The following is a 23,097-nucleotide window of genomic DNA, read 5'->3' as shown; positions in this document are numbered from 1 at the left end:
TGTCTTGGGCTCTGCTTCTGGGGGTGACCGAGGTACCTCCAAACCTGCTTCTCCTTCAGTCTCCGTCCAGATGAAGAACCACCATTCACTCCGAGGTCCAAACAAGACCCGGGCATAATCAGGACACCTCCCTCACCGTCCCACCAAACCACTGCCCAAGTCTTGACAAGTCTCCAACCTAAGTCGACCTCCAGCCTCTCTGTTCTCCCTCCTTCACAGACATGTCCCTGCCTGTGGCCATCACCACTCCCGGCCTGGGTGGCTGCGGGGAGGGCTGGGGCGTGAGCTGATTCTTTACCTCCTGTCACGAACCCTGTGTGCGTCCCTGTCCAGCCTCTGCCCTGAGCCCGGGGCGAACCTAAATGCAGAGAAGCTTAGAGGACTCTCCCAGCTGTCACTCATTTTGGCCCGGACCACCACCCTCTGGGCTCAGACAGCTGTGCTCAGCGTGGCTACACAGCAGAGGAGCGTTAGCTTGAGGCAGGCCTGGCTTCCAGAGCCTGCAATTACTGAGACCCGGGATACTGACCACCCCCTGGGTTCTAGAATAGAACACACTTGGCAGGAAGCAGAGAAAAGGTGAAGACATCAGAAGCACCACTGGGCCTCGGATGATACCCTGCGGGGACCCCCACGGCGGGCGCCGCCCATCTACATGCTGGCTTCCACTTCCCCACACCTCCTGCCCAATTCATCTCACTGTACATCTGGAGGGCTCTGGAAATGGGCTGTGGCCTAAGATTATGGTCGGTAACTGGTGGACCTGGGACCTCTGTCCCAGGCTGCCACCCTGGGGGCTGGCTGGCGCTCCTCCCCAGGCCCGGCTGTGACACTGTCAAAAGTGAAGGCTCGAGTGCAAGAGCTTTTTTCAAAATCATCTTTAATGTATCTTTAATAATTTTTTTGCCTCATTTACCAGATAAATCATCTAAATAAATAGATGCTATACAGTCTCTTACCAAGATCAGTACAAAAATAAACCGCGCTCTGCACCCGCTCTAGCCCTCCCAGCACACACACACTTGGAAAAGGCATGTGCTTGGAATCAGCCCGCACCCCCAACCCTCCCAAATACATTCATGTTGTCTGAACAAAGCTCGACGCTCATTCTGTGCAAAGGCAGCGTTCTTGTGCTGAGATGTGGAGGCCAGGCCGGCTGCTTCGGAAGCGAAGCTAAGCCACCCCCCACGGGCACAGCGCCTCCCCCTGCGGGTGGGGAGTCAGCCATGGGACCATCCCCCTGGAGGGATGTCAGGGCTCGGCTGGGCATGGCAAGTGGCCGTGCCAGGGGTGGGGGAATCCTCTCCTGGCCCCATGCCACAGCAAGAGGCAAGTACCACCCAGGCTCTCTACATTCAAAATGGGCGGGGGCTGGGGAGGGAAGGACAGGCTGTCCCACTCGTTCTAAGCGCCCCCACCTGGGCGAGTACTGGCCTTCTGGGGAGGGGTGGGGTAGGGTGGGAGCTCAGTGTCCCAGGCCCCGCTGGGACGCTCAGGGCTGGACAAAGGTCTGCAAGACCACACCCAGCCCCTCATAGAAGTCTCCGTCCTGGGGAGCCGTGGGGATCCCCGGCTCACAGGGTTCTGCCCTCTCTGAGCTGCGGGATGCCCTGTGCATCACAAAGGACTGAGGAAGAGGCAAGATCTGTCCTGCGGCAGCAGAGAGAAAGTCAGCTGTCTCACTCCACAAATGGCCCCCAGCCCCCCCCACCCCCAATTGCACAAACAGCTCTTTCAAAGAGCCCAAGAGGCAGGACGAGGTCCCACATCCCCTGGGGGATGGGCTGTAGGCCTTCTATTGCATGCTGCCAGCCCAGCCCCAAAGCCACGACCAACAGCTTTCGATCAGAGAGGACCCCCTGCCCCTGCCGCTGGGCCACCTCCACTCCATCACCCTCACGTCTGTTGGGAGCCCATGTCCTGGGAGAGACCCCCAACTCCAAGTTGCCCTTCCGGGACCCAGGGTCTCACAGCTGGATGGGGCGGGAGCAGGGGTAACTCTGCTGCCCCCTTCCCTGGTCCGCCCCCATATACTCCTCTAGAGTCAACTTCCTGGGCTGGAAGGAACCACCAGAGGGGACCACCCCCCAATGGAAGCACTGAATTGACCCTGGACAACGAAGGACTAAGGAGGAAGGGGAGATAGACTCAGGGATTTAGGAATCTTGCCAGCAGGGCACCCCAAACAAAAATGGGGTCCAGGCTGTCTTTGGTTTGGGAACTTGGGAAGAAGGGGTCTGGGGGAAGAATGGCCCTATCCCCGTCTCAGCAGGATTCTGCTGACTTCCTCAGGACAAAGCAGAGTGGGGAGAGGGCCCTGGGAGAGGGCAGGTCCCACCGCCTAGTGCCCCAACTCAGGATGGGGGAAGTGGAGGGAGGCGGCCTCTACTGTTGCTTCCCTGGTACCCAGCCCCACCTGGCTTTTTCTCCCTTACTGGGCTGGAGAAGGGGCAGGGGAACAGCCCCTCCTCATGACCTGGGAAACTATTCTTGGCCACAGGGCACATCTGTGCAGACAAGAGCCCCTCCTCTGGCAGCCACAGCCCCTTGCTGGCTGGGCTTATGCACAGCCTGACCCACCATCCAGGGCAGCCCCACTGCAGGAAGACATGGCAGAGGTCCCCTCCCCTGCAGGAACACTAGGTCACTCTAGGCTGTGGCATTTAGGTTGAATGGGGAGGGGCCGTGGAAGGGAAGGAGGAAGGGTTTCAGGAGTCGAAGGCTGCCCTGAGAAGGTGGTGGGATGCTCCCTCCCTCTCTGGGAGGATAGCAAAAGCGAAGAGTGGGTAGGGTTCAAAAGTCACCTGAGTCAGAGAAAACGAGAGCCCCTCAGGGGAGGAAGGACGGGGCCCAAGTGCCTCAGAGCCTGTGCTGACCCTCGGCACCCCTGCAGCTGGCCGGGTGAAGTCCCAGCCCCGCACCGCATGCCCAGAGCCTCGGAGGCCACCTGGCCCTGTGCGGACAGCTGCGAGCAAACTGTGTCGGGAGAGACCCCGTCCTGTGACGTGCTGAGCAAGGCTAGAAAGTGTGGGCTGCCCGTGACAAGTTCTGAGGCGCTTGGAGTCACCCCACAATTCACCAGGTCGGGGTTTCTAAACAGGAGGTTTGCAAGACCCACTGTGCGTGTCTGCAGACACAATGCCTCGGGTCCCGGGATCCCAGGGCTGTGTGTGCACGCCCGTGTGGCTGGGTGTGCACGTGAGTGTTTCTCACAGGCCAGGTGATGGTCGGGGGGCTCCCGGGGAGAAGGGGCTCAGCTGGCAGCCACCCCCAAGGAAGGGCATGGGATGTACCCCACAACCTCAAAGGCCTCCTCCTGCCCCCTCGTCTTGACCAGGTCATATTTGGTCAAAGCCAGCCTCCATGTCCCACCACAAAGCTGGAGTGGAAAGTTAAAAATAAGGACCCCCCCCACCCCCAAAAAGGAAAAGGGAAACCACCCAGAAAGGCAAGAGTAGGGGGCTCAAGGGAGAGGGTTTGGGCCCTCCCATTCTCCTTTGGTTCCTGCGACCAGCTGCTGCGTCTCTAGAGAACGGTGAGGGAAGCATCCAAGAACAGGAGGCCCGGTCTCCAGCCTGGCCCGGAGAGGACCCCCTGACGGGCAGGGCAATGCCAGGCCGCCCCAGCCCCGCCCCCAAAGCAGACCACCGAGCCTTTCTGTAAATGTCAGGCGCAGAGAAAGGGGGCGAGGTGGCGGGAAAGTGGTGGGAAAGCGTCGGGATCTTGCCCCCTGCTCCTGTTCCATATTTTTTTAAATAAAATAATTACCCTGCCCCCAACCCCTCCCCATCTCTGGAAGTCCCCACCCCAAGCCCAAAAGCAAACAGTTTAGGAAGAGTAAAAATGATGACTCAGAACTTCCCGCCGCGATCCCGGAAGAAACCCTCAGCCGCCTGGGCCTCGCGGAAGGTGACCGTGACGGAGTTGGCGGTGATATCGGTCACTGTCACTTCACTTGGGGGGAGCACAGGAGTCCAAGGAGGGGGGCCTTCGGCCAGGTCTCCATCTGCGGCAGGCACGGGAGAAAGATGGCGCTGAGGACGGCCCTGATCGCAGCCCTGGGAGGGCGGGAGCAGGAAGTGGGGGCGGCATGCAGACCCCTGCCCGCCCAGCTCTGGGCCTGGCTCAAGGCTGGACCCCCAGGAGGAGGTCACTGCATTTGTCTTCCCTGCCTGTGACCACCGCAGCAGGGTCACAGGAAGGGCCAGGGCGGTGCCAGCGCCCCACAGGCTAGGTGGCCTTGGGAGCGCCCTGGGCCCTCTCTGGGCATGGCAGCAGCTGGACCTGCCGACTCCAGGGACCTCCCCAGCTCTCAGGGGCTCCGGGCAGGGGCGAGGGGCCACCTTACCCTCCTCCTCAGGGGGCTGTTCAGCAGGCTCCCACTCGCTGGCCGCCTGCAGGACGTCCGGGGCTGCTGGCTCCTGCAGGAAGAGCTCCCGTGGATGGCTGTGACTCTCCAGGTCAGGCCCGCGGGGCGGGAACTTCTTGCGTGAGAGCCGCAGGTACTTGTGGGCCTTGCGCGGCTTGCGGAGCGGGAAGGGCAGGGCGGGCACCAAGGGGCCCTTGTCCACCAGCTCGGGCGCCCCTGCCTTGACCACCCCCTCAGGGCTCCCGCTGCCGAGTGGGCACGTCAGGGAGAAGCAGAGCTTCTCCTTGCCCTTGGCCTTGTGGGAGCTCCGCAGGTCCATGCTGTACAGCCGCTGCGGGGGCAAGCCAGGGCACGGCGGGTCAGCCCTGCCCTCCCCGCCGCTGCCGCGCCTTTGCTCATGCTGTTCCTCCCGCCTGGAGTGCCCTTCCCTGTGTTCCGTGGCCCGGAGCCAGCCATTACCCCAGCCCCACCAACCCCGCCCAGAAAGCCACCCCTGACCAGCCCCAGCCTCAGGTCTGGCCTGGGGCCACCGCATCTCCCTGGGGGGTAGCAGAGGGCTCAGGGACAGAAGCTGCACAGTAGGAGAGCATCCCAGAGGACAAATTGAAAACTGGCCAAGAAAAGCAAATCTGGATTTATGAAGCAGATAAACTACGGAGTTATTCATCACGGGAAGGTATGTTTGCCTACTAAAGGACCCCCAGGGCTGAAACAGCCAGCTTGCCAAGGAGATGGTGTGACGTGGATGCCCTGAGATTCTTGGGCAAGTCCCCAAGGGGGGCACATGGCACTGGCTGCCCTCTGCCTGCAGCCCAGGGGCTACTCCTCGGCCCCAAGCCGCGGCACAGCCCTCTGGCGATGCCACCTCTCACTCTGGTTAAGATGGGGCTGGAGGACACGTGCTCTAGCACCGGAGGGCTGCAGTTCTGTCTCCAGGATTTGTCTCACTGACTCGGGCCAAGTTGTGCACAAATCCAAGGAAGATCTTTGGTGCTAAGGCCCGGGTCCCTCCGGGACAATACCTTCTGCTGCCACCTGTCACCAGAGGCCAAGAGCCCCCAGGAAGAGAGTAAGGCCGTGAGATGGGGCCTGTAGGTCAAACGCTCCCCAGCTGGGAGCAGAGATCACACCCACAGACTCCAGTCTCCCGTCCTGCCCGCGTAGGCCTAGCACTCGGCCCCGGGTGCAGGGTGTTACGGGCCAGGAGGAGGGCTGCAGGGCAGGGGTCAGGACAGTGCTGCAAGGCTGGGAGGGCTTGTCCCACTGCAGCGTTACCTAAACCTGCTTCTTCAGCCTGGCTCGGCAGCCATCTTGAGCCCAGTAAACTCCAACCCTGCAAGACGATGCTCTCTGCCCTTCTCCACCTCACCAAGAGAGGACTGCAGCTCCGAACCGGCATCCTGGAGTCCCCGGGGTCAGACCAGGCTGTGACACCCTGGGGAAACTCCTGGCCTCCCCGGAGCCTGTTTCTTCATCAGTGAGACGATGAAGAAACCAGAGTGGCCAGCCCCCAACGGGGCCCCAGCAAGGCCCCCCTCAAGGAAGTCACCCCACATCCCCTCGGGCCCCGGGTGATGTGCCGTGGGGCTCGTGAGGCTGGCCCATGAAAGACTGTGCTTCTCCCTTGCTCTTGCTCTTGGATCGTCTGCTCTGGGGGAAGCCAGTGGCCACACCATGAGGCCACCAGGGAGCCCTTGGAGAGGTCCACGTGTAAAGTACCAGGCCTCCTGTCAACAACCAGAGCTGACTTGTGGGCACGTGACTAGCCGCCTCGGCCGCAGAGTGCTCCGCTCCGGCCAAATCTCCAGATGGTGTGCGCTGGTTGACATCACGACCGTAACCCGAACTAGAGTCACTAAAGCAGCAGCTACAGGACTCCTGAACTCCGGACCAATCACACTGTGTGACACGCTGAGTGTTCACCGCTCTAAGTTGCTAAGTTTGGGCAAGACGTCTGACGCAGGGATGCTACCTTCCATCCTGGGACCCAATTCACGCCAAACCCCACGGAAAATGCCCACTGCGTGAAGGGAAACCCATCTTTTCTGCCCAAAACCTCGGGTGATCCACACTCAAGAGTGGGCAGGAGACTGGCCGCGGCTCACACTGTGTGTAGACCAAGAAGCCTTATCATTTGGCTTCGAATCCCTGGGTGAACCTCACTCAACTAAGGAGAGCAGGTACGCTTGTCATCCCAATTCTACAGATGAGAAAGTCCAAGCTGAGAGGGGCAGAGACTTGCCTCAAATCACCTCACTTCCAACTCCATCCACTTTCCAAGCAAAGCAGTGAAGTCAGCAAAGTGGCCCCAAGACCTGGGTAACTTGGGATGCCCCGGAGTCTAGATGCCCGCCTGTGGCAGAGGACTGGAAAAGGGTTTCCCCTTCCTCAAAAATTCCCCATTTCTAGGGCATCCCATGACAACAGTTCCAGAATTCTGAGTCTCCCTTCCTTGGGTTCTAAAATCCCAGGCTCCCATGTTTCCTCAATTCTAAAGTCTATGTTTCTGAGGTCCCCAAATATTACAATTTTGTGTTTGGGGGATTTTGAGCCTCATAAAGGCTTATTTACAAGATTCTAAGCTTTCAAAATCTTAGGCTCCCATCCGCCATATATCCACCCTCCCCTGAGCCCCACAGCACCTCCCACCCAGGCTGTCTTCCTTCCCTCCCTCCCCCCACAGAGACTTACCCACTGAGTGCCCCCACCCCACAGTGCCCTGAGCAGAGCAAGAAGGGCAAGTGGTCCAGCTCAACTGGCTGGTGCAAGTGCATGGGGCGGGGGAGACCGGCGGGGGCGGGGGTACAGGGGACCTGTGGGCGGGCACCAAGGCTGACGGGGTTACCTGCAGCAGAAGCCGCTTGGGTTTCGGACCTCTCTTCCTATACCCCGATGCTCGGTCTCGCTCCTCCCTGGGGTGCAAAGCAGATGGCAGAAGAAAAGCAAACACGGGTGACATTTAAGGGAAAGTGAAGCGTCCGCTCCTCCTCGCGCTCTGCAGTCTACAGGGAAAGGGGGACCCGCCATACATCACCCCCTAATCCTAGGGCAGGCACTCCTCCCCACTACTCTCTTTACACCGTAACGGTGGGGTCCCATGTTCAAATCCCAGGGCCTCAGTCTCCCCATCTGGCAAAAGGGCGGGGGCACAGCCACTGGTCCCAATTGCAGAGGGGGTACTTGGGTGACGTCTCCGAAAGTACGTGGGTGTTTACTGGGCTCCAGAGTCACGCCAGAACTCGGCTCTCCATACCACTGGGTACAGCCCCGAAAACAACACAGATCGGTTCCCACTCTTGGGAGAGGGGTACAGAAACCTGTCAATCAAATTTGCCTCCAGTGACCCCGGGGGAGCTGCTGGGACTTGGAATGGTTCTCATGTAATGAAGCTCTGCCCAGGTCTTTCCCCCTTTGGGATGTGCGTGACCCAGGTGGATAGGACAGGCTCTCGCCTGTATCATCTGGCTGGGGAAAAGGAGAGAAACTCGCCTGTACTGAGTCCCTAGTGGATGCCAGGCTCTCTGCCGGGGGCCCTGCCCACATCCCAAACACACAGGCACAACCCGAGGATGCATACAAAGCCACACATGACACACACGACACACACGAGACAACACAACAGAGACTCCAACGACAGCAGTGCCGGAGGTGGTGAAAACTTCAGAGCCATTTTCATTCTGCCAATTTCATTTCATTCCGCCCCACTTTCTGTGGCCCCCACTGCAGAGGCCATGTGGGCAGCTGAGAGAATGTGGAGGCCGGGGGTGCACCCCTACTTCCCCTCCTGGCTGTGTGACCCCAGGCGGTCTCTCCATCTGAGCTCTGGGAGTCCAGCCCGTCCGGGGCAGCTGTTTCCACCCCTCGCCCTCTCCCTCAGCCCTCCTCCCTCCTGGGGAGCTGCGCCTTGTGCACTGAGCCCTCCCGCCGTCCCCGTGGGGGTCAGCCCACCTTGGGGCCCAGGAGCCAGCCGTCTGATCACACTGTGACACCAGCCACTCAGCTTGCCAGGACTGACCTGCCGGCCTTTGAGGGTGAGACTCTTCTCTGAGAAGCCGCTGCTGGCCCCCCCCCGGACCCCCTCTTCCAGGCCCAGCTCCACTCTGACCCAAGGGAGACCCTGGCCAGTCACCTCCTCTCTGGACCTCAGTGTCCTCGTCTGGAGCAAGAGGGTCCCTTCTCCCCTGGCCACCAGGGCTCTCGGGAGAAGCAAGAGAGATCCCTGGGATCTATCAAAATGGGGGGCGGGCAAGTGAAATAATAAAGTGAGGTGGAAGAGAGAGGGGTAGAAAGAAGAGAGGAAGAGGAGGAAGACGGGGAGAGGGAGAGCTGGAGGGGAAGGAACAGGGGTGGTGGCACGTCTACAACTTCTCCACGGTGGTGTTGACGATCACCACACACGGGACACTCTGCACAAGGCATCACTCTACCTCCCCCTCAGGGCCGCCCTGTGAGGGGGCCGCAGTTACTCTCCTCACCTTAGCGTCAGGGAAACTGAGGCACAGAGAGGTTAAGTCACTTTCCCAATGCCAAAATTCTGACAGCGTCGGCCGCTGAGCTCCAGGCTCCAGGCCTAGTGAGGGTCAGGCCCAGGGTCCAGCCAGGGCCAGCAGGGCAGGCCCGGAGCCCAGGCCGCATGACCCTGGTTTCTAACCTGCAGTGTGCATGTGTGCGTGCATGCGTGTGTGCGTGTGCGTGTGCACGACGGGGAAGGGGTCTGTTCTATCCAGACTCACCACCCAGGGCCTGGTTTCTGTCAGCCTTGGATCCTGCCCGTCAATGTCCAGGGCTGCAGGGCAGTGGCACCCTACGAGGCGTGCCCTCTCAGCCTTTCCCTGCGGGCGGGACCCCACAGAGGAGCCCCCTGGCCAGACTCCTTCTGAGTCTCTTTAAAACCCTGCAAGGTGCAGACTGGGGTGCCTGGGAGCTTCAGTGGGTTAAGCATCTGCCTTCGGTTCAGGTCATGATCCCAGGGTCCTGGGCTCAAGCCCACAATTGGGCTCCCTGCTCAGCAGGGTGTCTGCTTCTCCCTCTCCCACTACCCCTGCTAGTGTTCCCTCTCTCACTGTCTCTCTCTAGCTGACAGATAAATAAAAATCTTTTAAATTTTTTTTTTAAATTAAAAAATAAAATAAAATAAATAAAACCCTCCAAGGCCGGGGTTAAAGGGCCGTCATCCCTCTTTTACCCCTCTTCACCAAGACTGGGAGAGAAGTAAGCCAAAAGTCACACAGTGGGTCTCTAAGTCTCCAAGCTCTTCCTTTGTTCCTTAACTGCTACATTTTTTGACTCATTCAAAGTAAGATCCAAATCCTCCAGCGAGACTTAGGAGGCACTCCCTGAGCTGTGCGCCCCCTTCCTTCAGCTGCCCTACTCCTGCCTCAGCTCCCACACCTCGCTCAACTCACACCACTCCAGCCAGTCACACTCAGAGCCACACTTGCCTCTGTGCTGTTCCCTAAACACTGGCTCTCACCCCAGGGCCTTTGCACAGACTGTTCTCTTCACCTAGGATGTTCTTCTCTAAAATACTTGCTGGGCTCATTCCCTCAGGACTCTGGTCAAACACCCCCGCCTAACCATCCCACTGCTCCCTGCACCCCTCCCCCAGCCCCTCCCCCCAACCCTGTCTTTGCAGCAGTTATGACCGTCTGATATCATACACACTTATTGGTTTGTTTGTTTGTTTTTTATTGTGTGTCGAGCCCCATGAAAATAGGGATGTTTGTTGGTTTTGATCCTTCACTGTGTCCCCAGCACCAGGGACAGTGTCTGGCTTATGGCAGAACCTCACTAAAGACTTGCTGAACGAGCCTTAGTTACCGTCAGGGAGATAATTTGCACACCTGTGCCCACACTCACTGATCTACAGAGTGCTTTCATACACCTTGCTCCCCATGAGAGCCCTGCAAGGTCAGTACAACTGTCCCCACTCCACAGATCAAGAGGATGAGGCCCGAGAAGGAGGAGACCTTGCCCACCGCCGCACAGCTGGCGAGCGGCAGAGCCAGGACTCTAATTCAGGACTTGGACACCGGCCTGACGCTCTCCTCCATGCAGTCCACGACATTCCACAGGATTCTCCCCAGCACCAGTCCTTTTGGATCAAGGCCCCACCAAGTGCCCAGGAGCCAGAGAACAGCTGTGGGACGGGGACACCCTGAATTTTTAAAGTGAAGAACAGGGGTGACTTTCCCATGGAATGGGCAGCGAGACACTTCCTGCAGAGAAGCAGTGGGAAGGGGGGCAGGGAGGGGCAGGGGAAGGCCCAGGACTGGGATTCGGGAGGCCCGGGTGAAGCCCTGGGTAGGCGGCTTCCCAGCTGTGAGGTGACCCCCAACAAGCTCCTTAGCCACCAGAGCCTCAGTTTCCTCATCTGTCAGATGAGACTCTCATCCCCATCTCAGGAGGTTCCTGTAAAGGGCCAAATGGAAACGATTTTCTGCAAAGATCCCGCCCTGTAAGGGTGGGCAGTTGGGAAGAGGCACAAGGATTTGGGCTGCCTGCTGGCAGGGAGGTTAGTACAGCTGGGGCTCCTGCAGCAGACGGGGGTGGCTAGACTCAAAAGACTCCCCCATCAGGAGCAACAACACTTTGTCAAAAGCTCCCCACTGAGATGCATCGCCACTGCCCTTCAATGGAGCCGCCAATCACTGACCTACCTTCGGAATCAGAGCAAAGCACGAGCAGATAAGGGACACTGAGGCCCAGAGGAGCCTTGCCCAGGGCCACTAAGCTGGGAGGTGGCCAAGTGGAAGAGACTAGAACTTAAACATCCTTGCTCCAAAGCCACAGTCCCTCCCCTCTCTCAAGCTTCCACTGGACTTTCCTTCTCTTGGTGAGAGATTCTCTACGGAGAATCTCTCTCGGATCTGTCACCAAGGTCATGACTGCCCATTAAGGACATTTCTGCCCCTCACACAGGGGCAGCTCTGTAAAGCATTTTTATACCCATCACAGCAATTGAAAGTCCTACCTTGGGGGAATCAGAGCCAGTGTTATGAGGGATGGCCCACTTTAGCAGAGAGTGAGGCGTGGGGAGGTTAGAGAAGTGGCCAACATCACTCAGCAACAGGAAAGGGAGCCAGGGCCCTCAGCTGCTCTGGGACCTGATGTCCCCCCGACTTCTCCCAGCAGCAGACTAGACCCAGCTGTTCCTGCCAAACCCCTGCCCCACCCCATGGCCATGCCCCTCGTTCAGAGCCAACCCAGCAGTAGGCTCCATGTGAAACCTCAAAGCCTGTCTCATGCCCAGCCCCAGTGGCAGGCTGAGGCCCCCTTACTTCTCCTCATAGGCCATGACCAGGCGGGGGTCCAGGATGTGCTCTTCCGGCTCCCACGTGCTGTATCTGGGGAGAGAAGCAGGAGGTCAGAAGCTGCCCTGCTCCCCACTAGCATTCCCTGCAGGCTCTCGACCCCTGTCTAGGCCCCCATAATTGCCACCTACTCACAGAATCTGTACCTGGCTGCCCAGGCTAGGTCAGGGGGCTCTGACGACATAAGAACTCCCTTCATTCTGAGTACCAATCACACCACCCTCCAAAGAAATGTGTCCAATTCCCAATTAGACCTCATGCTCCGAAGTACAGGGCACTGCTCCTGGGGCTCCCTTTTGGTGAGAAGCCTGAGCATGTGGTCAAGGGCAGAGGCACTGGCACCAGACCACCTAGTTTCAGATCCCAGCTCTTGAAGGATTTACTCAACGTCCCTGTGCCTCCACTTTCCCACCTGTAAAGAACTCTTGTGCTGCTGAACGTGTTCATCTAACTGCCTAGTACAGTGCCTGGTGCACAGGAAGTGCTCCGTGCTTCCGGCTGCTGTCCCTGCCCACCCTTCCAGCCCTGGTCCCAGTGCAGCCTCCGCTGACTGGGCTGAGCTGCTCCCTCCCTCATTAGCACACAGCTGTTACCTTCCCAGCCTGGCCTGAAGTTTCCTTGCCAGGCCTGGCATGCAGCAGGAACCAGGTAGATGGCTAGCGACTGAATGGTGCCGCAATCCCACGGCAGGTCCCTTTGGTATTTCGAAGGGGGACCCTCCACCACCCCAGACCACAGAGCGCCCCCTGTTGGGCCAGACTGGGGAGTGACAGCTCAGCACTTCATAGCTCAAGCCATCTTCCTTCCACCTGGGCTATTTACTTAACGGCTGCCTCGAAAGCGGCTCACTTGTTTTGTTTAATAATTTTATTTTAAAAACAAACTTTAGGGGTGCCTGGGTGGCTCAGTGGGTTAAAGCCTCTGCCTTCGGCTCAGGTCACGATCCTGGGTCCTGGGATGGAGCCCCACATCGGGCTCTCTGCTCAGCAGGGAGCCTGCTCCCCCCCCTCCGCCCCTGCCTGCCTCTCTACTTGTGATCTCTATCTGTCAAATAAATAAATAAAATCTTTAAAAAAAAAAATAAAAACAAACTTTAGGGGCACCTCCCTGGCTCAGTCAGAGGAGCATGTAACTCTTAGTCCTGGGCCGTGCATTTGAGCCCCATGTTGGGTGTAGAGATTACTAAAAAAAAATAATAATAAACTTACCAAAAAAAAAAAACAAACCCTTTATGATTTCCATAAATGGAAAAACTAGGGTCACTCACCATAAACAGATGCTGATAAATGGAAAATGAAAAGTTTTAAAACACGTACCTGAATGTGTCCGTATATATACATATTCGAATATACAACATACGTACAAACATATAAACACGAGTATGTTCATGTGCATACATGTATATGTACAAACAACACCAAAGCAACGGACTATGATTCTGGCCCAGGCTGCACCCAGCTCTGCTGGGCAACAAGGGAGGTGAACAGGAATCATCAGGAAGGTGTTAGGAGGCAGGAAGAGGCTGGGTAGAGACCCTGCTCCTGCTGTCTCCTAACCCGCTGAGCTAAAACCTTCATCTTAAACTGACAGCCACCAGTAGTCCAATCCGGATTCGAAGAACAAGCTACCGGAGGACAGAATCCTTTCCTCCTTCCTTACACCGGCACTTCCTCACACCGACTTTGTGTTGGCCCCGTGTCAGGCTCTCTGTGCACTCAGCAACAAAGGTCTGAGCCCTGAGGACCTCACAGTCCCTACCCAAGTGCCCCATGCCCAGCCTGATCAGGCACAATCACGCCTCCCTTCTACAGGCTGTGCTCTCCACCTGAGGGCCAGTCCCTCCATGATCTCCTCCTCATCCTTTAAGAGCTTCCCCTGACAGCCTCCTCAAGCTCCCTGCAGAATTCACCCTCCCCTCAGCTGCTCTCCACAGCCTGGTGCATTGACACCTGCCAAAATTTCTGATGAATCCAGCTGGCATCCTGGCAGGCAGACTGCAAGCCCTCTCCAGGGTGCCCAGCCTCACACCCTGGGTGCTCTGGGAATGATATTGAAGCCACTGCAGAGTTCTGTTCACCCTAAAGAAAGGTTAAGAGTGAAACGGGTTTTTCTGATACTTTGCATACAGCCCAAAGTATAAGCAACCAGAGACTGGCAGAGACTCCAGAACTTCCTCTTGCAAAACAAAGGTTAGATTTCTTCAGCAGTAACGAGTTACAAGAAAGGAGGAATTTTGTGTTCCTCCTGTCTCTGCCTCGCCCTCTCTCCTCTAGCTGTTAAGATGTCTCTACAGTGTTCCAGTCTTCTCTGTCCTGCCCACTTCCCCACTGCCCTGCCCATTTTTTGTTGATGTGGGTGCTGTGTGGTTCCCGGCAAGTCCCTAACCTTCGCTGGACCTCAATTTCCTCATCTTAAGAATCGCCACCATCACCATCATGGTAAGAGCACCACTCACTGCCGGGACTCATCTATTCCTCATAAAACCCCCATAGGGTAGGTTACCCTATTTAAAGATGAAGAAACAGGCACAGAGGTAAGCATCTTGCCAAGGTCCCTGAGACAGTAAGTGGCCCGTCTGTGGTTGGAACTGTTGAATCTTGGCCACTCTCTACCTTTGGGTCTCTCACTTGTCACTCACCGGTCTGTGATGTTCTTGGGAGACGGAGAGTGCCTGACTATGTCCTGACTATGTCCTATGACCGGGACCTTGCACACAGTGGGTGCACAGAAAGGCTCAGTAGATTCAGGGGGAATTGTTACAGGGCCAGGAGGCGTGTTAACAGGCTCAGACTATGTAAGTAGCAGGAGGGCTGGTCCTGCTCCATGCTGTGGGAGAGGAATGGTTGGAAGTCTGCACTACGGTCTCAATTCTCTGGACATCTCCGCCCCCTAAAGTGGAGGCCATTAACACCGCTCCACGATGCGGGGAGCCAGGGGCCACAGCCACTGCAAACGCGCTTTGGGCGCAGGCAAGACCAGAGCGTGCAGCGGGCGGGCGGCAGGGCGGGTGGGGCGAGCAGAGCAACTGGCCGGCAGAGCGGGAACGCAGCGCTCCGTGGGGGGCGGAGAGCCCTACTTTGCCCCGCCCCGCCCCCTGCAGGGCAGCAGCCGTGCGCGCGCACGCACGGAGGAGGGCGCGCCCCGGATTACCAGGCCAGCCAATGGGGAGCGGGGGCGGGGACGGATCGCGCCTGCCCCGAGGTAAACACGGCCACGTGACCGACCGCCCCGCCCCCGAGACCGGGTAAACAGGCTCCCGGCCGCCCCGCCTGAGCCGCGCTGCGCAGGCTCCCGCGGCGCAGGGGGCGGGGTCCCCCAAAGCCAGGCCCGCCCCAGTCCCCCCAGGCCGATTTAAAGCTCCCCAAAATGAGAAGCAGCGCGACGCGCTCAGGTCCGAGATTGAGGGGCGGGGCAGTGCGCAGGTTAGTCCGTTTACTCATCCGTGAAGTGGGACTACCAAAGGTCCCTGTATTGGGGGCTTCAGTGACCATTAGATGTGCTCAGCCACGTGAAGCACTTAGCTCAGTGTGATACATAATAAAAGCAAATACGCGTTAATTAAATCAGTAACAATGGAGTGCGAAAACCTGCCAGGCCAGAGCCCTGGACTCTGCTGCTGCTGCTGCTGCCCAAACCCAGCGTTGAAAGAGGAAGACGCGCCTCCTCCGTCCCTGGCACAGGGTTATGAAACTTTTGTCTCAGGCAGCCTTCCACAGGGTCCTGTGAGGCTATGGTCTTACTTTACAGGTGGAGAAATGGAGGTGCAGAGGTAGAGGGCTTTGTAAAGCTACAGAACTAGGGTTCAAAGGCAGCCTGGTCTGGCTCCAAAGCCTAAGCACTTCCTTCTGAATGGTCAAGAGAGGAACAGGCAAAAGATCCTCAGTTGCAGAGCTGATGGTGTATCACAAGCTCTAGTCCCCGAGCCCTGGGATCAGGCAAACCATAGTGCAAATCATCCCAGTTGTATTTGACCCTGGGCACAGACTCCTCTGCTAGATTTCTGTATGCCCATCTGTAAAATGGGTTGCCAAGAGGCAATTAAAAATGGGCCAATGCCTGACTCATACAAGGTGCTTATGGATTAGCAGCCTGCTATGGCCACTGACAATATCATTACCAAATCTCCACGGAGGCAGTCCTCCCTAAAAGATGGGGTCGTATTCACAAGTGGGAAAAGAAGCAAGGAATGCATTTCCAAAGCAGGAACGGCAGTCCTGGGCAGGCAGGGTATCTGAGGGTCTGTATGGGTCAGAGAGCCTGGAACTAACGATTTGACATCCTCTGCCCTGTGCCCCCAGCCCCTCCCTGGGCAATTTGCTGTACCTTCCAGAACAAACAAGATAGCTCCTCTGCCCCATCTGCTGGGGAGGAAGGGCAGTCATTTGTCTGCAGCTGTGGACAGAAAATGGGCAAAGCATGTAATGATCTAACAGGGGCCTGGCAAAGAGTGAGTATATATCTAAATTATGCTTTCTGATATTTAATATAAGCCTCCTTGATCAGGGAGAGGAAGGTGTTGCTGAGCAGGAGAATCTGACTCTCCTCCCTAACAAGGCTGGCACTACCCTAGCCAAGGCTCCCAGGCCTGCAGGGAACAGCCTGCCCAACGACCCACTCCCCCCACTCTTTCACAGCCTCTTCTCCAAGCAAGGGCCCCTGAGGTGGGGAGGGAGACTAAAGCCCAAGTGGATTACAAAGGAGCCTGGGGTTCTGCTTCTTCCCCTAATTGAACCTATTTTCCTCCCCAGTGAAGTAGGGTGATGCAGTGGGTGGCAGAAGTAGGTACCACACCGTATGGGGTTGGAAGTTATAGTCTTATCATGGTTTCCCCTCTTTGGGCCTCAGTTTCACCATCTGGGACTGACCTAAGCCATCTCTAAGCCTCCTCTGAGCTCCTATGAGGAATGGAATCTCCCAGATCCCTTTCCTGGCTGCAGGGAGACCTAGAGGCTGAGCTGTCTAACTTTGCATTAACAGCAAACATTTCCTAAGTGCCTGGCCATCTGACAATGCACTGGGTACCTATCTCCATCACCCAGTCCTCACAACAGCACTGTGATAGAGGCTTCCTTATTCCGACTTGTAAATCAGGAAGCAGAGGCCCCACCATGTTGGGGACCTGGACAGCTGTGAGCCAGCCAGGAACCCAGGACCAAAGTGCAAGGAAGCCATTGGTACCCCAGATCATCTGGTTCTAGTTCCTAGAACCCCTCCAGGGAGTCACAAGAGGCTGTCACTAGGGCCCACCTGGTGGCCTCAGCATATGACGAAACAAGCAGCATCAGGGCCAGGGGCTCAAGCCAGCAGAAACATGAGGGAGTGCTCTTGGAGTGCTAGGCCCTTCTCTCCTGGCTAAAGCTCTGATAGGCAGACATATCCATGTGGGATTGAAAAAGCAGAAGAAGGAACTTTTCCTTGATAATACCTCTGTTTAGAGAAGGAAATCTTTTAAAAGCTGGGGTCTTTTGAGGAGGAAAAATTGCCAGCAGTGCCTGAAAGGCCGATAGGCTGGTCATTACGCTCCAATGTATTGCCTTCCGGTGCAGAAGCTAAGGGAGAGAGCACACCCAGGGGGTCGGAGCTCCTGCTGCCCACCCCAGGCATCTTCCTTTCCTAGCCCTGCCTCAACTCCTCCTGCTCCTTCACCCAGCCTAGAACGTCACTTCTCATGTGCCCCAAGGAGGAGGGGCTCCTCCTCCAGGTCCAGGGTGTTGGCAGGGGGAGGCAGCAGGAGTAGACCAGCGCATTCTCAGGTTGGCCAGTCTCCAAGCCAGACCTCAGGATGCCTGCAGGTCGCCCTGAACCCCTGCACCCAGGACTTGCACCCCACAAGGGGAAGGAGCGTAAGAGAGGAGAGCTGGGCCTGCCCTCTAGAGTCTATTTTGCAGATCGGGAACCTGAGGGAACACAGGTTGTATTTCTCTCTGCTGTGTCTCCCTACCAGGCCCCCAAGATGCTCCCAGAACCCAGGACCAGGTCAGCTCTCAACACAAACAGGGCAGAAAGCCCCTGGCACACACAGCAGATGCTCTGGGCAACGGGGGTTTCCAGGAGTCAGTCCCTAGCACGGAGGGCAGGGAGGCAGGGCACCCACAAACCAATGAAGAGGCCCCACGACTGGTTCATTCCTTCCCACTGCCACCCCCTTGTTGGGAGGTGATTGGTTAGTAAGAAGGTTCCTGATTGGACCTCAGCAGGAGAGGTGGAGCCACTGGGAGAGGTCCTAGACCCAGCAATCTACCCCCCAACTCTGAGATGGAGGAGTCATAGAGGAGATACCCGAAACTGGGGAGGCCAATTCAAGTCCCACCTCTGCCTCCACTTGCTGTGTGACCTAAGGCAAGGTGCTTACCTTCTCTGAGCATGTGTTCTCATCTTTAGAGATTACCATCATACCTACTTTACAAGGCTGTATGGAAACCTGTTTGGTAGACTGCAGAGTGCTGTCCAAAGGCAAAGTGGGCTTAGGCTCTGGCCCTAGCACTGTGGTACTGCGGATTCATGCCCCACCGGCTAGACTTGTCTTATCCAGTCCCCCAAACCGCACTCAGCTCTGTATTTGCTCTACCTCTGCCTGGCCAGCAGCCATCTCTGAAGCCAAGATACTGGGCCTTCCCCTCCTAGGAGCCAGGAAAAGCCAGAAGAGGGGAGGGGAGGCTCCAGCAAGAAGATGGAGCTCAACCCAGAGGGCAGCAGGAGAGAAGAGTGGGGCCCACTCTGACCCTCATGTCCCTCTAGCCCCTCAGCTGGCAGAGGGGAAACAGAGGCCCAGAGAAGAGGAAGATTTAATCAAGCTTCGAATGCCACTAAAGCAGCTGGAGCTAAAAGCTAGGTGGGAGAGAGGCAAAAGGCAAATGAAGACTGAACAGTTAGGCAGACACAGACACACAGAGGAGCCTTACTTTGGAGGCCATCCTTTCCACTTCACGAGATACTCGACTTTACCCTGGGAAGAGAGAGAAGCAGACACAGTGAGATACACAGCTGCCCCAACAACCACTCACAGGACAGTAAGGCCCAATACTTTCTGCAGACTGATGTTCCCCCAAGACATACACAGCCCAGGGACACTCCACCCCCTGCTCACTCTGCACCAGATCCCCACCAACTCAGAGACACCCAAACTTTGGCTGCTGCATGACTACCCCAGATTGTCCTTCCTGTGAAAGCACAGGAAGGCATCTGGCCCCAAAGATTTCTGGGGCTTCTGTGGCAGCTCAGAGCCCATGTCACACATGGGGAAACTAAGGCCACATGGGGCGTGTATCGCCAAAGATCCAGTGCCCAGAGTCCCAGGGCTAAGACCATAACTCCTCTAACATTTTCAAACAGAAGACTCTCCAAATTCTAGAAAATTCCTCACTGGCATGTTTCCAATGGCTCTAGCCCCACCAGCTGCTTTCCTGGGAGAGGCTGCCTCTGGTCCAGGGGTTGACAGGCAAATGACTTTAGGGCTTTTAACTCAAAAGACCCTGGCAGGACCCCGGAAAAGGCTGACAAAGTCTCCACCTTCAGGAGTGATGGTCTCTTCTCCAGTAGTTAGAAAATAGAGTCTGACCCCTCCCTTCCTCATTGACAGGGGCCTGGCTTTCCAGTCCCACACCATGGGCACCAGAACTCTAAGACCAAGATATGTCACCTCCTCAAAGATGCCCGCCCTGACTAACCCTTCTAACACCATCCTTCCCACCTTCCAGTTCTCCTTCTGCATAGCACACAGCCCCCCCGGAAGGCATCTGTGTTTATTTCCTTGTTCATTGCTTGTCTCCTCTGCCAGAATGCTGGCTCCATGAGGGAAGGGATGTCTGCTTCCCTGGGGCTTAGAATGGTGCCTGGTACATAAAAGAACCTCAATAAATATATTTTGAGGGAACAGCTGAAGGAATGATGTCCTTCACTTTCTGGCACTACCATAAGGAGGATAACCACTGTATCTGCTTAGGCTACTGTGCGTGGAAAGCACTGGGCTTTGTGGAATAAATTAAAATCGAGGAAATCCTGGAGGAAGGGAGAAGGAGGAGGGGCAGCCCTAAGAGTTCAACCCCATCAGAGCAGAAGGAAGAAAAGCCTCTGGCACACCTCGACCTTCATCCTTGGCTCTCGATGCCAGGACTGAGTTTTCTCTCTCCAAAGATGAGCTAGCCATTAGTCAACTTGAGCTCCTGCTCTACCCCCATCTCCGCCTTGCTGTGTGACCTTGACCAGGTCATTTCCTCTGCCTGGGTCTCAGTCTCTGCCTCTGTCAAACAGGAGCCGGTGACCTCTAAGACCCCTCCCAGCCCTGCCACTGGAGCCTCCCAAAGGGCTGCAGAAAAGGGGAAAAGATGGTGGTGAGCGCCGGAAGGACTTTCCCCAAGGGCTTCCATCCCCCACCTCTCGTCTGAGGAGACCACTCTGCAAACAGGTGCACAGGAAGTGTGAACCCCCGAGGCGCGGGTACCCGAACCCAATGGAACAGATGCCTCTTTCAATTGCAGGGCATGTTTTGGAGGCGAATGGAAGGGGGAGGAGCTTAGAGGATGCCCCAGCGCTGTAGGCGGCTTCACTGAGCTTGGCCGGGCGGGGCTGAGAGTTGGGGTGGGGAAGCCAGAGAGGTGTGCGCTGCAAGACGGGGAGAAAGCCGGAGGTGGGGGTAGAAGGGATCCGAAAAGGTTGAAGTCCAGAGTTAGACCTCAGAGGCAGGAGGCTGAAGCTCCGCCTCCAACTTCAAAGGTCTCGGTACCGAGCCCGGAGTCCTGAGTTCGAGACCCAGCTCCGACGCCAACACACCAGCGAGCCTTTTCCTTAACTTGGGCCTCCATCTCCCCTTATTTAGAATAAGGGGAGGTTGAGGAAGAATGGCGTTCAGGATCCCTACAGTCTGACCCCAACCTCCAGCTCTGGCGGGCTCAGCTGCCTCCAGGATGCCGGGGCAACAACTTTTATTCTACTCGTCCTACAAGGTGGCAGGGGAAACTGAGGCACAGACTGGGGAGACGAGCCCAGCAGCGCGGAGCCGCCTGGGCCCCCGCCCCCACTTTCCCCCTCGCCGCCAGCGTGGAAGGGACGGTGCTGGGGACAACAGGGGACCCCACAGGGGTCCTGGGAGCCGCCCCCAGGCAGCCTCACCTTCCGCACGCGCTTCTTCCGGATGCTCTCCACCGCGAACACCTGCTCGCCGATGGCTGACAGCTCCATGCGGGGCGGCGGGCGAGCGGGCCCGGGGCCGGGCCGGGCCGGGCCGGGGGCGGAGCTGCGGGGCCGCGGCTGAGGCGCGCGATGCTCGGGCCGGCGGGGACCCCGTCACCCTCGCCCGGGCGCGCACGCGCACGCGCACGCGCGCACACCCCCTCGCGCTCCCTCACGCCGCCGACGTTCCATTTTTGAACCTGCGCAACGTTTTCCTCTGCGCGAGCGAGCGAGCAAGCGAGCGCGCGAGGAGGGGGCGGGGCGGGGGCTCGGCTCGCGCCCGGCAGGTCACGCCCCTCCCTCCTGGGCCTCCCCCTCCCCGAGGGCCCCGCCCCGCCCCCGATGGAGCCCCGCCCCGCCCCGCCGCCGAACCGGGGGCCGCGTGCTGCTGCTCCGCGGCGCCGTTCCGCGGGACTTATTTGGCGCGGGCGTCGCTTGGTGTCGGGGCGGAACGAAATCTCAAGACCGAGACGCGTTTCTTAAAACGCTCCCGGTGACTCTGGGAGGCCGGAAACGACACGCCCCGGTTCGACCGATGAGAAACGGGCCGAGCGCGGAGGCCATGTGTCCCCCCTCCCACAGCGAAGCGGGCGGGGCCGGGGCGCGGACCCCCGAGCGGCGGGAGGGCGGGGCCGGCCGAGATTCGCGTCTGCGGACCGAGGCCTTTGGGTCCGGGCTCGGGAGACGGCGTTGTTGGGCCAGTCCTGAGCAGGCGCTTGCATGTTCGTCCGTCCGTCCGTCCGTCCGTCCGTGGGCGGCTGTGCGGAGGCCCCCAGCTAGGCAGTAACTCGCAGCAGGTGTGGCGGGGGCGGGCTTTTCCGCCACGCACTTGGCGTTCGGCACATAATAGTTGTCCCACTGTTTGTGGAATGAATGGATCTTGAGGTCCTCGACGGACTCTGCCTCACCCACGCCATCCCCCTTCTGTTTTCGCTCCGGCGCCACCATTCCTGCCCGCTCGGCACCGCGCCCCTCGCGCTCCCACCGCCTACCTGCATGGATCCCAAGTCCTGCCTCCCTGCCCTGCTTCCCTGCACACCCCTCGTCCTTTCCGCGGGGACTGCAGCGACAGCCTCCTCACTGAGCTGCCGCCCCCTCGGAGCCGCGTCCACAGGGTGCCAGAGAGCGCTTTCTCCAATGCAGATCTGACTGGGTCACCCTCGTGCTTAAGCACTTCCCGTAGCTCCTCATTCCCCTCAGAGTAAAGTCCAAACGCCTCTGTCTGGAGCACAGAAAAAAGAAATGATAGATTTACGCTCCACTTTTTATCAGAAGCAACGGAAGCGAGCCAGAAGGCACTGGAATGATTTATCTAATGTCCAGGGAGAAAATAACCATCATCTTAGAATTACGTACCCAGTGCAAATTTCTTTCAAAAAGTATGTGCCCAGTGAAAATATCTGTCCAGGGGGGGAGAAATAATAATATATACAAATGCTAAGACTAAGCCTTTGCCACTATCAGACCCTCCCTAAAGGAAATTCCAGCGAAAGAACTTCAGACAGGAGGAAGATGATCACAGACAGAGGTCTGATGCAATAGGGAATAAAGAACAATGAACACTGACGGTATAAAACAATAACAATGTCTCCTGGATAAAAACAGAATTAAAATGCCCAAGAACAATAGCATATAACTTGGATGAGCGGGGTTAAAGGATTCTAAGGTCCTTATGTTTGTCAGGAGGCAAGGGGAGATACCAAATACACTTAGACTTGGCCAAGTTAATGTAAGTTGTGGTTACCAGGATAAACTAAAAGAATGGAAATGCAGCATATAACATTTATCCGAATTATTAGAGGAGGAAAATAGAATGAGGAGATACACCCAATCAATCCTAAAATCAGCAAGAGCAGAGAGAAGAATAAATATCAAAGAGATGATAGATACAGATTCAAATGTGCTAGGAGTCATGCATGCAAGTGGGCTAAATGTTGTAATTAAAATGCAGAGACTATCAGACTGGATAAAAATGCAACTCCATGCAATTTAGAAGAGACATCCCCAAAACGTAAGGGTACTGAAAGGATGAAAGTAAATGCACAGGAAACTACATTATGCCAAGGCTAATGAAAAGAAGGCTCTTCTAGCTCCTTTAATACTGGGGAGGGGGGAGATTATTATTTCAGCGTGGAATAAGAGCAGAATGCAATGAAAAGGATCAGCAAAAAGAAAAATTACTTCTATGAACACCCTCGCTAGAGATAAAGGAAGTCGCTTCATAATGAAAAGGATGCAATTCACCAG

At 57.0% G+C, this 23,097-nt stretch overlaps 1 protein-coding gene across 4 annotated transcripts; it reads right to left on the bottom strand.

The window, feature by feature from the left end:
• Window positions 1–863: 863 nt before the first annotated feature.
• On the bottom strand, window positions 864–21,109 carry CBX7 (chromobox 7). Of its 4 annotated transcripts, none has more exons than XM_004743275.2 (6): window positions 20,791–21,106; window positions 18,585–18,628; window positions 11,650–11,715; window positions 7,215–7,281; window positions 4,349–4,700; window positions 864–4,006 (listed from the first exon to the last, which is right to left on the bottom strand). In XM_004743275.2, exons 1-6 carry the CDS (start codon window positions 20,857–20,859, stop codon window positions 3,852–3,854), a joined length of 753 nt encoding a protein of 250 aa, XP_004743332.1. In that variant the 5' UTR covers window positions 20,860–21,106; the 3' UTR covers window positions 864–3,851. The 4 variants fall into 4 exon arrangements, with proteins under 4 accessions (XP_004743332.1, XP_044939777.1, XP_012907091.1 ...); XM_045083842.1 differs by having other exon boundaries at window positions 4,349–4,421; window positions 20,791–21,103; XM_013051637.2 differs by lacking the exon at window positions 11,650–11,715 and having other exon boundaries at window positions 20,791–21,109.
• Between the last annotated feature and the right edge of the window lie 1,988 nt (window positions 21,110–23,097).

This window comes from Mustela putorius, unplaced genomic scaffold (genome assembly GCF_011764305.1).
Source record: "Mustela putorius furo isolate JIRA1106 unplaced genomic scaffold, ASM1176430v1.1 tig00000738_pilon_pilon_pilon, whole genome shotgun sequence".
NCBI lineage: Eukaryota > Metazoa > Chordata > Mammalia > Carnivora > Mustelidae > Mustela > Mustela putorius.
The sequence above is the reverse complement of the archived record's forward strand: the minus strand, read 5'-3'. Positions and strand labels throughout refer to the sequence as shown.